The sequence below is a fragment of the Bos taurus genome, chromosome 6, assembly GCF_002263795.3.
Source record: "Bos taurus isolate L1 Dominette 01449 registration number 42190680 breed Hereford chromosome 6, ARS-UCD2.0, whole genome shotgun sequence".
Taxonomy (NCBI): Eukaryota; Metazoa; Chordata; class Mammalia; order Artiodactyla; family Bovidae; genus Bos; species Bos taurus.
Genome location: NC_037333.1, coordinates 57,149,696 through 57,166,179, shown reverse-complemented (window position 1 = coordinate 57,166,179; position 16,484 = coordinate 57,149,696). Strand labels below are relative to the sequence as shown.

General features: G+C 40.3%; 1 protein-coding gene across 1 annotated transcript in view; it reads right to left on the bottom strand.

Moving 5' to 3' along the window:
- The window catches only part of PGM2 (phosphoglucomutase 2), a 37,302-nt gene that overhangs the window by 16,162 nt on the left and 4,656 nt on the right, over positions 1-16,484 (bottom strand). The window contains exons 2-8 of the mRNA NM_001304966.1: positions 16,317-16,484; positions 10,539-10,645; positions 7,269-7,353; positions 5,517-5,600; positions 5,211-5,404; positions 1,142-1,331; positions 149-246 (exon numbers count right to left, since the gene is read on the bottom strand). Coding sequence (NP_001291895.1) covers positions 149-246; positions 1,142-1,331; positions 5,211-5,404; positions 5,517-5,600; positions 7,269-7,353; positions 10,539-10,645; positions 16,317-16,484 — 926 coding nt within the window. The remainder of the gene's footprint in view (positions 1-148; positions 247-1,141; positions 1,332-5,210; positions 5,405-5,516; positions 5,601-7,268; positions 7,354-10,538; positions 10,646-16,316) is intronic.

The window sequence follows — 16,484 nt, the reverse complement described above, 5'->3', positions numbered from 1 at the left end:
TCCTCTACGTCAGAGGATCTGACAGAGGTTCAGTGAGATGATCATTTGCAAGATAATTGGGAAACATTTCCAAATACATCCGGTCTCTCCAGAAACATCTGAGTGACACTATATCACACATTATGCAGGTAATCACAATTTATTGTACCTGTCTTGCTTTTCTGCCACAGCAAGTCTATCAGCATCTGGGTCATTTGCTAAAATGATTTTGGCCTTGATTTTGTCAGCCAAAGCAAAAGACAAAGTCTGAAAAAGAGAGAAAAAGAAGAGAAAAAGATCACTCCAACCAAGAACTGAGCACACTACAGTCTTCAAAAATATTCAGTTCTTTAAGAACTAAAAGAGGTCTTTTCCCAAACCAAGACTGAATCCTATTTCTGGAACTGGTCTTGGTTGGTCACATACTACTTCCTAAGTCAGAGGTCAGATAACGAGAGCATCAACGGACGACCCACGTGTGCCAGTGGGACTCGCCTAACATCTGACTGTGTTTGTGGCTGGCCTGGTTATTTCCAAGCCTGGCCCTGTGATCAACCTCACAGACAAACCAAAATTGACTCTCTGAGTATAACTGTTACCCTAACCTTTAAAAAGTTTAAGTGGGGGCTTCTTTGATGGTCCAGCAGCTAAGACTCTGTGCCCCCACTGCAGGGGGCCTGGTTTAATCACTGGTCAGGGAACTAGATCCCACATGTTGCAACTAAGATCTGGGGCAGCCAAGTAAATAAATACTAAAAATAAATAAAATAAAAAGCTTAAAGGAACCATAATTTAAATAGCAACTTTTTCATATCAAAAAAATGTCAACTGAGTGATAAAAATTGTGTGACAAACCTCCATTCTATTATTGTTTCTTTTTGGCATTAAGAAGCACAGTAAACTAAATGAAACTAAATTAATTAAATTGAATGTAAAGCATCATTTTAAATTTGCGAGCAATTTCAGCTTTCACATCCTGATGCTTAACACATCTGATTTGAAAGTTCTTTTAAGAAATGGATAACTAATAAATTAAATTTACAGTGACGAAATTAATTTTTGTTTGGCACAATGAAAACACACAAAAAACTTCTTTTACTCCAAAGTAATAGTTTTGAATTATATTCAAGATAAATTTTATAATTAAAAAAAGTCAAGTTACCAAGACACCTTTACCCTCTTCGGGATTCGGGTATTTCACTGTTGGGAACTCAGGATCAGGGTCCTTCTGTTCGGAAACAGCCTCGGGAGGAACAAAGTCGAATGCCTTGAAAGCCGACTGCACGAAGCTGTGACCCACACCATGGACAGAGGTATGCACGAACTTCACCTTGGTCTCCTTGTTCACAGCCCTAGAAACAGACACATGGAGAATGAGAAGAAACACAAGCATGGCTCTCAAAACGAAAGGTTTGCAAAATATCAAGGAACCAGATACCTAAGAACATAAGATTTCAAAATAATAAGAATGTATAAGACAACTGAGTGTCTTTCAAAATTCTATTAAAAAAAAAAAGAAAGAAAGCTTTTTCACTCTCTTCCAAACATACACGCTCCCACAACACATTGTTTTAAATTTCACTCTGTAGTTACTTCCTGCAAATCCGATTACTTTTGGATTTTGTTTCATGCTACAACTTTCACACCTACAGCGGGTTCCAAGAAGGACTCCCAGCTGGCCCATGGCAGTACCTACCCACAGCAGTGCCAGCTCCAGGGCTTCAACTATTCCCTACCATCTTCACATATGATTTTCAAAATGTCCCTTTGAACACAATGTGATGGAACTTCCCATATATAGATGTATAACTAATAAAACATTTTCTTTGTCAAGTAACAATCCTATTTAGCAAAGTACTCTGATTGAGGGACTTAATGTAGAATAAAAATAACATCAAAATTAACAGCAGAAGTTATAGAAAATGTAAATACAAAGTGTTAAAAAATTCCAGCTATCTGACTGCTAGGTTCTAAGGTAGTGTGCACTTCTTTTGGCAATGAGTAAATGGACAAGGTCTTCCTTAAGACAACGATAGTTTAAAACAAACATATCTTTGAAAACAGATACATCTAGAAAAATAAATATGCAAGATTAGTGAGAACAAATCTGGAAAAGATAGAATTCAGAAGTTGATCCAATTTGAATTGGGAAATATGTGAGAAGCAGTAAGGCTTAGTGGTTAACATGATTTGGAGACAGATTCTAAATTTAAATCCTGGAGATCTGCTACTTTTATTTGGCTGCCCTGGGTTTTAGTTGTAACACACAGGATCTTCGATCTTTGTCACAGCACGTGAGATCTTTAGTTGTGGCATGTGGGATCTAGTTCCCTGACCAGAGATCAAACCCGGGCCCCCTGCATTGGGAGCGTGAAGTCTCAGCCACTGGACCACTAGGAAAGTCCCTAGAGCTCTGCCACTGCTAAGCTGTGTGACTGTTGCTTATTTTCTGTGACCTCTCTGAGTTACAGTTTTCTCATCTATAAAATGGCAATATATCAGAACCTACCCTCAGCATTACTGTGATGATTAAAATGAGATGAATTAATTAGTACAAAGGAAGGGAATATAGCAGTTATCTGATAGATAATAGCACTTAAATTCTGTTAGAAATTGTCTGATTAAAGGTGGTATTTCCAATTAGTCAAAGAAAAATAGATTCCTCAGTTTAATATGTTAGTACAACTGCACTTTTTAGAAAGAATTTAATCTGCTTTCCTACTTTATGCCTCATACAAAATTAAAAATAACTAAGAATTCAAAAGATTTAAACATTGCAAAATGTGGACTTCCCTGGAATACAGTGGTTAGGACTCTGTGCTTCCACTGCAGGGGACACAGATTTGATTCCTGGCTCGGGAACTAAAATCTCACATGTCATGTGGCATGGCCAAAAACAAAACACTGCAAAATGTAAACATGAAAGCTTTAAAGTAAAACAAGAGTTGTGCTTTTTTAAAAAATAGTCTTGGTATAGTGAAATCTTTTTAAGTATGACACAAAACCCAGAAGTAGGCAATTAAAAGTTTCAATGAAAAAATCCAAAGGTAACAACAGATGGGAAAACAATATTTGAAATAAACAAAGACTAGTTTTTCTGTACAAGCAAAGAGGTTTCACAAATGCAAAAAAAGAACAAATACTTAGAAAAATATAGGTTAAATAAAGATAAAAATATTCATAATTAAAAATGTAAATAAAGTTAGGTATTGCTTTCATGTAGCAAACTGGGAGAGAGGAGACATTTCATAATACTCAGTGTAGGTAAGAATGTGTGTGGATCATATACTGTTATCATATTCTGTTGGTGAGAACTTCAGCTAGTATAACATTTCTAAGAGCAATTTTTTAATCATTATTAACTTTATAAATGCATATATAATTCTGATGCCTGCACTGTATCTTTTTTTTTGTGCCCCGCATATCTTGTGGGATCTTAGTTCCCCAACCAAGAACCAAAGCCCTGCCCTCCATAGTGAAAGCGCACAGTTCTAACCACCACTAGGACCATCAGTTCAGTTCAGTTCAGTTGCTCAGTCACGTCCAACTCTTTGCGACCCCATGAATCGCAGCACGCCAGGCCTCCCTGTCCATCACCAACTCCCAGAGTTTACTCAAACTCACATCCATCGAGTCTGTGATGCCATCAGGACATTCCATCTACCGTGTATTTTTTTGAATACTCTTATACACACACACACACCAATACTCAAGGAACCGTGCTCAAAGTTGCAGACTGGCGCTACTTGGTGAATAGCAGAAAACTAGAAACCCTTAGTCTTTATGAAGTTCAGTAAGAGGGACAGAAGGAACATGCACAGATGAGTTTTGTTTGGATTACAGACCATTTTTAAATGGTCCCCAACATTTAAAAATTAGAGAATTTCATATACAAAAATCTAGGTTTCCAGTTTCTCTTAGGAGAAAAAAATCAGATAACTGGTAATGCGGGATCCATGTTTGCACATGGTAACACCAATGGCATGGCAGCTCCCTTCAGGTGGGGTGGGGCTTCCACATTCCATACAGGAGCTGCCACTCCCAGACGGTTCAGCAAATACAATACTAGAGACAACCCTAAAGTTCTGCTGCTTAACCATCAGTGGTTCCTTCCTAAGGGGACAATCAGGAGTGATGGGACCCTCAGCATACTAGGGCAGGACAACCCTTCACTCAGCTCCTCTGCTTCCTGTCCATGAGCATCACATCTGTGTCACGGGGTTAAACAGACTGGTACAGTAGCCATTAAAACACAATGGTCAGGACTAATGGGAGCTAATACAGAAAGGTATCCATGACAAATTAACCAGAGGGGAAAAGGCATAGAATAAGACACATGCACTCTATATTCTTAGTTACGATTTGGAAATACTAATATATTACATGTATATATGTTTATATATGAAATGAAAATTTCTGGGAAGATAAAAAAAGTCAACATTTTCTTTTTTTTAATATAAATTTATTTAATTGGACTCTCCTTTTTCTCAACATTTTCTATTTGACACCTTCCAACAAGCTTTTTTTTTACATACATATATAAAAGTATGCACACATACACACATATATAGATATATGTATATATATTATACACACACACACACGGCTTTCCTGGTGGCTCAGACAGTAAAGTGTCTGCCTGCAATTCAGGTGACCCAGGTTCGAACCCTAGGTCGGGAATATCCCCTGGAGAAGGAAATGCAAACCAACTCCAGTACTCCTGCCTGCAAAATCCTATGGACAGAGGACCTGGGTAGCCTATGGGGTTGCAAAGAGTTGGACGTGACTGAGTGACTTCACTTTCTTTCTTTACATGCACATATACATATATATGAATCTACAACAGAGGTCAGAAAACCACAGCCTGTGGGCTAGCCACCTGCTTCTACAGTCATAGGATCTACCACTGAGCTATGCCCCTGAAACCCATTTTTATAAACTTTTTTTTAACACAGCTATGTTTGTTGTTCATTCATTTCCATATTATCTATGGCTGCTTTCTTGCAAACACAGAGTTGGGTAGTTGAGCAACACAGTGGCTCACAAAGCCAAAAGTATTCACTATCTTTCTAAGAAAAGTTGCCAACCCCTCATCTATAGCCTCTTAAGTCAGATGCAATAACAGTATATGGAGTATAGAATACCGGTTGAGGACAAAAATGTAATGAAAACATAATTTGGTTGAATCACATTAATTTAACTCACTTGAGGTGAGTTTCCAACCCATTTACCTGTGAAAACAGTATTTTTTAAGGTCTTCAAAATAGTCTTTATTGATGGAAGCGCTTGGGTCATGTAGGAGCAGACTGCCATTGAGTACAGAATCGTCCCAGGCTTGAGGCCACGGTTCTAGATTTTCTTCAATAGCCTGTGAAATCCCTTTATCATGAGGAGAGATGATCTGAGCCCCATTATCCCAATAGACCTGGAGAACATGGGAACATATCCAGACGGTTTAGAGTTCATCCATTCCCTGTGCTCCCAAGGCACAGACTTCAGATGGAAGGACATAAGTATGGAGAGAAAAATAAAAATACCTTATAACCATTATCCTGCTTTGGATTGTGAGACGCAGTTATCATGATTCCAGCACAAAGTTTCAAATGTGATACTGTGTAGGGCTGTAATATAGTAGGAAACAAGAACAATTTGAAGCAAAATATTAGATATATTTAAAAGGTCTATCATACATTGTTTGTACCATTTTCCCTTTAATAAACGTAATATATAAATATCATAATGTGTCATACAATATTTTTGTGCCACATCCAAGGAGTATACTCTGATTACCCTTAAAACTAACTCACTGCTCAAAATTTTGTGATGTGTACCCTAAGTAAGAAAGGCAAGTATTTTCCTGTGTATCTTTTTATCCTATCTTCTCCTTGGTGAAGGTAGAAAATTCTTTACACAGTATGATGCTCTGACTCTCCAATGCACATTCTTTTAAGCCTTCTGCTTAGGAAGGAAGCTTATGGCTTCAGTTTATTCTCTCCAATTGCATCCTCTGCTCTTCTTTCCCTGATTTGCTTTTAAATAAAAGGTTGAGGAAATGTGAACAACATGGAGAGAGCTCTCAGAGCTTGCATTTATCTCCCACTCCAGGGCTGACTGTCCCGCTCTTGTATTTCTACGTAGCTCCCATCTTTATAAGACTACTTCCCCACATGGGGAGAGGATCCCCTATGGCTACACCTGAGGTTTAGTCTACACAGGGAGCCTGAAATTCTACCTGTCTGTCCCCCTCTACCCTCCCACCAAAAATCACTGTGGTCACTTGCCCCTCTAGGAGGTATCTCATGTTCCCCAGGTGTCCTGGAGCAAAGAAAAAGGGAGAATTACTCCACTCCTTGGGCCAGTGATCATGAGACACTTATTTAATTCATGTCTGATATAAAAACAATAGCTACCAACATTAATATAGTACAGAAGACCAAGGATGCCTGAACACATTGCAGTTTTTCCATCAAACAGTAAAATTTGAGCCACATCTGGATGTGACACTGAGCATCTGCTGGGATATTTACAAGCTAGGAGGAGCTGCACTTACCTGTCAGTGCACTAGAGACAGTAAACGCAAAGCTAGTGGAGATTACTTCTGTATTTATACACTCTCATTTCTACTTGATGGAAGTAAGTGCATTTGAATTATGTTTTTGGTTTAATTTCTAAAAACATATATTTTGAGCATCTGGCCCTACTCTTAAAAGTTCATTCTACTTAAAAGGAACAGCTGTCGTAGTACCTGTTATCCTTTTCTTTAGATTCTGTTACAATAGGAATTTGATAAAAATCTTACTAAAACATGCCAAGCATGCTTCTGGTACTGGCTATGAATAGGATTTAGAGTGAAACACTCATATATAAAAAGTTGGTACACCAATTTGTCAAAAATTTCATGGTAAGATATGGTTTGAGGTGAATTCAGATTTAGATCCCAGAAGTTTCCTAATTGCGGTAGCTGAGAAAAAGAACACAAACCAAATTAAAAAGCAAAAAGACAAACAGACAAAAGACATTCTGCTAACCAGCTAAAATATCTTCTGAATGCAAGCAAAAGAAAAAATGAACTAAAAAAAAGAAATAAATTCTGATGAATCAAAAGTTGAACACCAGAGAAATATTACTAGGGTGTGGGAGGAACATTCCTGGAGAGGTAAGTCTTGATAAAAGGCAAGGAGCCCTTCTGTCTTTCAAACAACTGAATCCCAAGAGCCCTAAAGATGGTAAAACCTGGCCATGTTCCACCCCTGATCCTGGGACAGGAAATTATAAAAGCAAACACTTACCACAAAAGGGGTTGGGGTTATATCAGAAAAGAGGTACACTGGAATCCCCTGGCTGATAAACGTGGTTGCAGCAAGTCGGGCAAATCTGGAAATACAGAGTGACCGGGGAGAAAAGGAGAGTAGAGCTGTCAGGAGAGCAGGTGACAACAGAGAAGAAAATGAAGGTCCAACCATTTATTTTTTTATATTTATTTGACCGCCCCAGGTCTCAGTTGCAGCACTCCAGATCTTTAGGTGTGGCATCCAAGCTCTTAGTTGTGGCATGTGGGATCTAGTTCCCTGATCTGGGATCAAACCCAGGCCCCCTGCATTGGGAGCATGGAGTCTAGCCAGTGGACCACCAGGGAAGTCCCCCAACCGTTTCTTTAGACTGAGAACAGCAGCCAGATCGATGAAAACCTTAATTGTACTCTACTGGCAGAGAACATTAAACCTGGAGGAACCTAAGGAGTCATTTCATTCCACCCCTTTGTTTAAGAGAAATGGGACTAAAGTTGAGAAAGGCCAGATGACTTGTCCCATGTCCACCGGGCACACAGCAGCTAAGCCAGGCTGCACCCAAGTCTCTCAGCTCTCTTCCACCTCAGCGGGTCTCAGCCAAGGGCGGTCCTGCTCCCACGGGACACCTGAATCATCTGGAGACAATTTTGGTTGTCACCGGGGTATGCTGCTAGTGGTAGCTGGCGGATGGAGGCCAGGGATGCTGCTAAGCATCCCACACTGCACAGGGCAGTGCCTGTAATGAAGAGTTATCTGGCCCTGTACCAAGTCGCATGGCACCAGGCAGAACGGAGAAGTCTCTACAGCTGTCACTGCCCAGGATACGCCATGAAGACTAGTGTTTGATTCAGTGTTGTCCTCTACAAAACACACGGCACACTGCTGTGAGTGTGAGATATACGTGGGATACACGTCTGTATATGATACATATACATCTTGGCTCCTTTCAGCTCTTAAAAGATGACAAATTTTTGACACTTTGACATATTTCTCAATTTCCACAGCATCTGGCTTAGGGCAGGACACAGAACATGGCAGCAAGTCTTTCTTCATGCTTAAAGTATTTCATCACAATTTACTTCCAATAAACAATTTACTTCCAATGAACAATATTACACTATTAGAGGATTAAACAAAGTATTTGATCATTCTCTCAAATATTTCTTGAGCACTAACTGCATGGAACACTATTTTGGGAGCTGGCTAGGGCAAAAACAGCAAATCTTTAACAACTCAGGCATTAAAATTCCTAGAATTAAGAGTAATACAAAAATGATTTTGACAATTTAAAAAATGCCCCTATATAGGAGAAAGTAAAAAAACAACAAATTTTAGCAAAAATAATTTAAATAAAAACCTGAATTAGATACATATTGCATTCACTAAAAGGTACAAAAGTCACTTTTGCAACCTCAGGAAATGACATTGTTCACATAAGCTATCAAGAGGAAGTGTTACAGCAAAAAAGAGGGTCATATGACATGATTATGACCAGTGATGGGCAAACTCCAGGCATTCTGTAAATAAAGTTTTACAAAACTTTACTCAGTCATGAATTGTTCATGGCTGTTTTCATGCTACATGGCAGAGCGGTGTGGTTGTAACGGAGACTGTGCCGCCTACAGTGTGTAAGATACTGACTATTTGCCCTTTAGGGAAAAAGTTTGCTGACCCCTGGTGCCAGCCTCTTTATGTTTAAATTGTGGTACCTTCTCTCACTTTATGATCTCAGAGCAAAAAGTACATAGATTACAGGTTTTGTGAGGACTAAATAAGTAAATACCTAGGTGCCTAACTTGCATTCAGCACTTGAATGATTCTAGCATCGCTGCCACCACCACACCACCATCACCACCGCTACCACCACCGCTACCATCATCATCATCACCACCATCACCATCATCATCACCACCACCATCACCATCATCATCACCACCATCACCATCACCATCTGCCTATAGCCACAAAAGACAGTCTCATTGGTTTGGGAATGTTACAACAATGCACTTTGCAATGGGCATTTAAGAATGAGAAGAAGCTCATGAGGCTTATAAATAGTAGAAGAAAAAAATTTCATAAAAGGAAAAAAAGTGAAGAGAAATAATGCTGCTGTTGTTCAGTTGCCCAGTCGTGTCCGACTCCTTGAGACCCCATGGACTGCCATACGACAGGCCTCTCTGTCCCTCACCATCTCCTGAAGTTTTGCCCAAGTTCATGTCCATTGCATCCAGCCATCTAAATCCTCTGACGCCCTCTTCTACTTCTGCCTTCAATCTTTCCCAAAATCAGGGACTTTTCCAACAAGTCAGCTGTTTGCATCAGATGACCAAAATACTGGAGTTTCAACTTCGACATCATTCCTTCCAACAAGTATTCAGGGTTGATTTTCCTTAAGATTGACTGATTTGATCTCCTTGCTGTCCAACGGACTCTCAGGAGTCTTCTCCAGCACCATAGTTCAAAGGCATTGAGACTGGAGATATCAAGGGAACATTTTGCCCAAGGATGGGCACAATAAATGACAAACAGTAGAGATCCCAGCAGACGCTGAAGAGATCAAGAAGGGAAGGAAAAAATACATGGAAGAACCGTATTGAAAAGATCCAGATGAACTGGATGACAATGATGGTGTGGTCAGCCACCCAGAGCCAGACATTCTGGAGAGCAAAGTCAAGTGGGCCTTACAAAGCACTGCTGTTAATAAAGCTAGTGTATGCAACAGAATTCCAGTAGAACTATTCAAAACCCTCAAGGATGATGCCATCAAGGTGCTGCATTCAATATGTCAGCAAATCTGGAAGACCAAGCAGTGACCACAGGATTGGACAAGCTCAATTCTCATCCCAATTCCCAAAAAGGGTAGACGAAAGAATGTGCTAACCACTGGACAATTGCACCCATCGCCCATGCTATTAAGGTCACGCTTAAAATCTTGCATGCTAGGCTTCAGCATTATGTGAACCAAGAACTTTCAGATGTCTAAGCTGGATTTAGAAAAGGAAGAGGAACCAGAAATAATACTGCCATTTACAAAAAATTGCCTTAGATAGGTATTAAGTTCTACATTGTCTAAATAATTACATTTTCTTAACCCAAACATAAAACCAGAATTCTTAAAAGTTACAAACAGAATCTACCCATCTTTTTTATAGTTAAGCAATATAGCTGACAAATGTATTTAACGCCAACCCATTGAAATGGTGATTACAAATAAAACTACAAAATACACGACAAAAATATAGTTTCCTGAACATGAATATCTTTACGTACCTTCTGCTGCTGCCTCCACTTGCTGGATGGGCTCGAGCATCAAAGCTGATCACAACACCTCTTTGCTTCAGGTCACTGAATTGTTTTTCTAGGTACCTGCAAAATCCCTAAAAAACACCCATGAATTAAAAGACTATATACGTTTTAACACACCAAACCAAAAATTGATCAAGTTTTCTCTGCTTCCACAAGAGAACACTGTAGCAGGAGAGAAATCCCTCAGTAACTAAGTGAACTGCACAATAGGAAAACAACAGCTTTATTTATTTTCTATCTGTATGTATCAGGTACTGTGTTGGACACTTAGCGTTTATTATCAGTAATCCCAGATCAACTTGGCCAAGAAATCCCATTTTACAGATGGAAAAGCTAGAACTTTCAATGACTGGCCCAGTTTCAGATACACAAATAGCAGAGCCTAGATTTGTACCTGCAAGCCATGAAATTAAAAGAGGCCTGCTCCTTGGAAGAAAAGCTCTGACAAACCTAGAGAGCACACTAAAAAGCAGAGATATTATTTTGCCGACAAAGGTCCATCTAGTCAAAGCTACGGTTTTTCCAGTAGTCATGTATGGATGTGAGAGTTGGACCATAAAGAAGGCTGAGCACCGAAGAATTGATACTTTTGAACCATGGTGTTGGAGAAGACTCTTGAGAGTCCCTTGGACTGCAAGGAGATCAAACCAGTCCATTCTGAAGGAAATCAACCCTGAATATTCATTGGAAGGACAGATGCTAAAGTTGAAGCTCCACTACTTTGGCCACCTGATGCAAACCACTGATTCATTTGAAAAGACCCTGATCCTGGGAAGATTGAAGGCAGGAGGAGAAGGGGACAACAGAGGATGAGACGGTTGCACGGCATCACTGACTCGATGGACATGAGTTTGAGTAAGCTCCGGGAATTGGTGATGGACAGGGAAGGCTGGCATGCTGCAGTCCATGGGGTCACAAAGAGTCGGACACGACTGAGTGACTGAACAACAACAGACTTGTGCCTGGGTCTGGTTAGAGGTGGTTCAGTGCTAAATTAAAAGTACACAGAATCTGTGGGCTTAGACCACCACTTGTGGGCAAATGACAAGTTCCTTAATCTCTCAGTGCCTCAGTTTTCTCTTCTGTAAAATGGGAACAGTACCTACTTCTAAGGACTGCACGAGGACTAACTGAGTTAAGACATGCCATGAGCTAAGAATCCAACACCAAGGATGCACTGTGTGTTTGCTGCCACGAGCATTATTTTTACGGTCATTTTCCTTCAAAGCTTGCACCCATCTTATACAAATCTAAAATCTCTGAGGACAAGGAGGTGTTTCAGATATTTCAACTTGCTCTATATAAAGAAAAGTAAAAGAAATTCAACACAGTTTGTAAGATTTTGTCAGTTAAAAGATCTAAACTCGTTCTGTTTGTGAAATTATTTTCCAGCAGACAGATCTTAAGGAGGCTCTATCAGTCCACTATTATACAAATAGAAATTGTGCAGAGTTTGGGCTATTCCCATCCACCTAGCAATGGTCGAACACACAATTCCTGCATCTTAGTGGGTACAGTAACATCACCTCAGTCTGAAATATGGACGATTAGAAAACTGTGAACTTTGACTTCAAGAGGTTTTGATTACTGGACAAAATAGGTTTATTACAGGAATAAAAAGAACTCTGGTTGATTGCGTTATAATCACGGTTCATATTACTTGTTTCACTTTGATTAAAGGAAGTCATAAAATGAAACGTAACTCTTGTTTTTGGTAGGGCAATATTTCACAGCTTTGTTGCCAGAGTGGTGCCAGTTTAGAAAGCCTTTAGCTTTTCTTGTACAAAAATACTGCATTGGGCAAATCTTCTGAAGCTTCTGAGGGATGCAAAGTAACAAGCACACATGGGAGCTGTTTTTGTGGGGTTCCTAGAAGGTACAATGGCACCCCACTCCAGTACTCTTGCCTGGAAAATCCCATAGATGGAGGAGCCTGGTAGGCTGCAGTCCAAGGGCTCGCTGAGGGTCGGACACGACTGAGCGACTTCACTTTGACTTTTCACTTTCATGCATTGGAGAAGGAAATGGCAACCCACTCCAGTATTCTTGCCTAGAGAATCCCAGGGATGGGGGAGCCTGGTGGGCTGCCGTCTATGGGGTCGCACAGAGTCGGACACGACTGAAGCGACGTAGCAGCAGCAGTAGAAGGTACACAGATGCTCACACTCTAAGGCTTCCCATAGTGATAGTGCTCTTTCTCTGGCCGTGGTGGACCCCTGAGGTACGGCCCGTGTTCAAGAGGGTTAAAAGCATTCAGTTCAGTTCAGTCATTCAGTCATGTCCAACTCTGCGACCCCATGGACTACAGCACACCAGGCTTCCCTGTCCATCACCAACTCCCGGAGCTTACTCAAACTCATGTCCATCGAGTCGGTGATGCCATCCAGCCATCTCATCCTCTGTTGTCCCCTTCTCCTCCTGCCTTCAATCTTTCCCAGGGTCAGGGTCTTTTCAAATGAGTCAGCTCTTCGCATCAGGTGGCCAAAGTATTGAAGTTTCAGCTTCAGCATCAGTCCTTCCAATGAATATTCAAGACTGATTTCCTTTAAGATTGACTCATTGGATCTTCTTGCAGTCCAAGGGACTCTCAGGAGTCTTCTCCAACACCACAGTTCAAAAGCATCAATTCTTCCGTGCTCAGCTTTCTTTATAGTGCAAATCTCACATCCATATATGACTACTGGAAAAACCATAGCTTTGACAGACCTTTGTTGGTAAAGTAATGTCTCTGCTTTTTAATATGCTGTCTAGGTTGGTCATAGCTTTTCTTCCAAGGTGCAAGCATCTTTTAATTTCATGGCTGCATTCCCTGTTGTCAATGATTTTGGAGCCCAAGAAAATAAAGTCTGTCACTGTTTCCATTTTTTCCCCATCTATTTGCCATGAAGTGATGGGACTGGATGCCATGATCTTAGTTTTTGAGTATTGAATTTTAAGCCAGCTTTTTCACTCTCTTCTTTCACCTTCATCAAGAGGATGAAGTTCCTCTTCTCTTTCTGCCATAAGGGTAGTGTCAGATACTTAAAACTAAGATACTTTAGACTAAAGCACTCAGCCTTAGTCTAAAAGCCCTATTGTCTTCAAAGGGCTCTAAAAAACTCTAGGGCCTGCTGAGGTTGAGTACCTGAGGGCACAACTAAGAGAAGGGGATGCTTTTTCCACAGAAAAGACTCACTGAAGGATCAAAATATGATCGTAAAACAGAAGAAATACCCTCTATATAGCTTCCAAAGGTTAAACTAAACCAATATGGAAAAGCTACAGAAAGACAGATTTGGCTCAAAATAAAGAAACCGTTCTTAAATGAGAATGATCCAAAGATAGGATGGCTATTTCAGAAGACAATGAATTCTCCATCACTGATGTGTCAGGCTCAGTTAAGGAACCTAACAGGAAATGATAACTGCCAGCAATGAGGCAAACAATACAAAAATTTCCCTCTAGTCTCTATCCTGTTTCCCACCGGGATATTCCTGACTCACATCCACCAGCCTCTTAAATACAACCAGATGACTCTGGGGCACCAATAGGACAAGAGTCCACACAAGGGACCAGCAAGCAGGGAGTGTTCAGAAGACTCCAGCCTCCACACCAGCCCATGTGATGCCAAAAGCAGCCGCCCCACTAAGCCCTACCCACATTACAGATCTGTGAGCAAAATAAACGTGGTTGTTGTTTAAAACCACCGTGCTTCATGTGATTCGTTGTACAGTTCTAGTAACAGAGCAAAGGGCAACCTTATCCATCAGCGTGATCCCATGTTACCCATAAACTAGAATGAGATTTCCAGGCTCACTTTATTCCAAGTCTTCCCTCCAGAAAGATCTCAGGGAGCCCTACTGCTTAACAGGTTATGTGTAGCCAGTGGTTTCCAGGGCAATTCAGGACCTTATGCAAGATTTCTTTCTTAGGATTTTGCTAGAACATGTCCAACTCTGTCTTTTTAAGTACACGTAAAGTACACATAATCACCAGTAGCTAATTTTCCCAGCCTTTTCTTTCCCGGACTAAAATGACCTTCATTTTTAACATGTCCCAGCAGCTGAAGAAACAGAACGACCTGTTCCACTTCATTTCCCTCACAGACAGAACTCTCAACACTCAGTGGCAGCTGTTTTGTCAAAGGCTTCATCTTTATTCCTAAAAGCTGAATGTAGCCCCGATAGTAAAATTCACAAATAAAGGCAAGGAAACTCAGCAATAATTTCCAACTATACTATAAATTAGGAGAAGGCAATGGCACCCCACTCCAGTACTCTTGCCTGGAAGATCCCATGGACGGAGGAGCCTGGTAGGCTGCAGTCCTTGGTGTCGCTAAGAGTCGGGGACAACTGAGAGACTTCATTTTCACTTTTCACTTTCATGCATGGAGAATCCCAGGGACAGAGGAGCCTAGTGGGCTGCCATCTATGGGGTCACACAGAGTCGGACACGACTGAAGTGACTTAGCAGCAGTAGCATACTATAAATTAAAACTAAACAGAACTAATAACTCTTGGTTATTCTGGCAGTTAAAAAAAGTTTAAACACTGCTATCTGTACAACCATAACAAAAGTTATAAAAACATAAAAGTCCGTCGGTTTAGTTGGTGAATTTGCACTGGAATGAAGCACCATGAGGGAATCTGTCTGTTTTAGTCATTATTATATTCCTGATGTCTGGCACCTAATAAATCTCTGTGAAATGAATAAATGAATGAATGAATTTCAAAACAATGCTGCTTCCACGGACTGTACAAGCCTAACTTTATGGAGTAAATGTGTGACACCCTGTGCCGAAGCAAACCCACCAGATTATTCCATAATGAAACCAAATTAGGTCTATCAAATACAAAAGGTGCCTGGAGTTAAATTAATTAAAAGAGGAGGCCATTGGACTGAGGTGGCTTTAATGCCCTAGGAGCCTACTAAGCAAGCCAAAACCTAACCTCATAAAAGCCTCAAGGTGAAGAATTCATAACTGAAGAACAGCCAATCACAAACAGCCAGCTAAGCCTTCCCAAATATGGCACCCACTTGAGCTGGAGCCAATCTATTCATTTCCTTGCTTTGTTTCTGCCTCTCCTCTATAAAAGTCTTTCCCCTAGTTCCTGTCAGTGGGGTGCTCTGAGGGGGAGCAGACTATGTGACCCTAAAACATGTCACTCTTGCATGTGGATCATTTTGAGCTGAGGCAATCAAGAGCCGGCAGACCAAAGAAAAACTTTTACCTCTTCCTTAGCTACCTAAAAGAATTCAGATAAGAAGCCTGATCCTGAAAGAGAGCTATTACCAGAGATAACTTTAAATCTGAAAGACCTATCTATATGGCAGGCAAATATCTACCAAACATCTCCTTTTCTACTGTCCTATGGACAGTAGAAAAAACCATATATATATATATATACATATAAATATATATATATTTGAAAAGTCAATCTGTCATTCTCCACTTTGAAGCTTCAACTGCTAGATTTGCCCTTGGGTCTCAGTGAGTTTATGGGGCTCCTATATGTATATAATTAAACTTGTTTACTCTTGTTAATCTGTCTTATGCCAATTTAATTAACAGACCAACCAAAGAATCTAGAAGTGTACAGAAAAAAGATTTTCTCCCCAACAGTTCCTAACTACTTTCAGTTTAGAACTGCTTGATTCGAATAGATTTTTGCTCAAATAAATTCTTAATAAATTTAATATGCTTCAGTTTATTTTTTAACACTGGGAAAATGTTAAGAATTAAGAAGTATAAAAATATGGTACCTGTGTTGTCTGAATGATGGTCAAGTCATTCATATGAGAAATTCCTGCTCCCATAGCAGCTCTGAGGCCAGCTGTCCCAAATTCCATTCGAGCGCTAAAACATTTTTGCAGTTCTTCTGTATTACCTGCTGCAATGAGTTGTTTCACTGACGCCAGAGTTAAAGGATT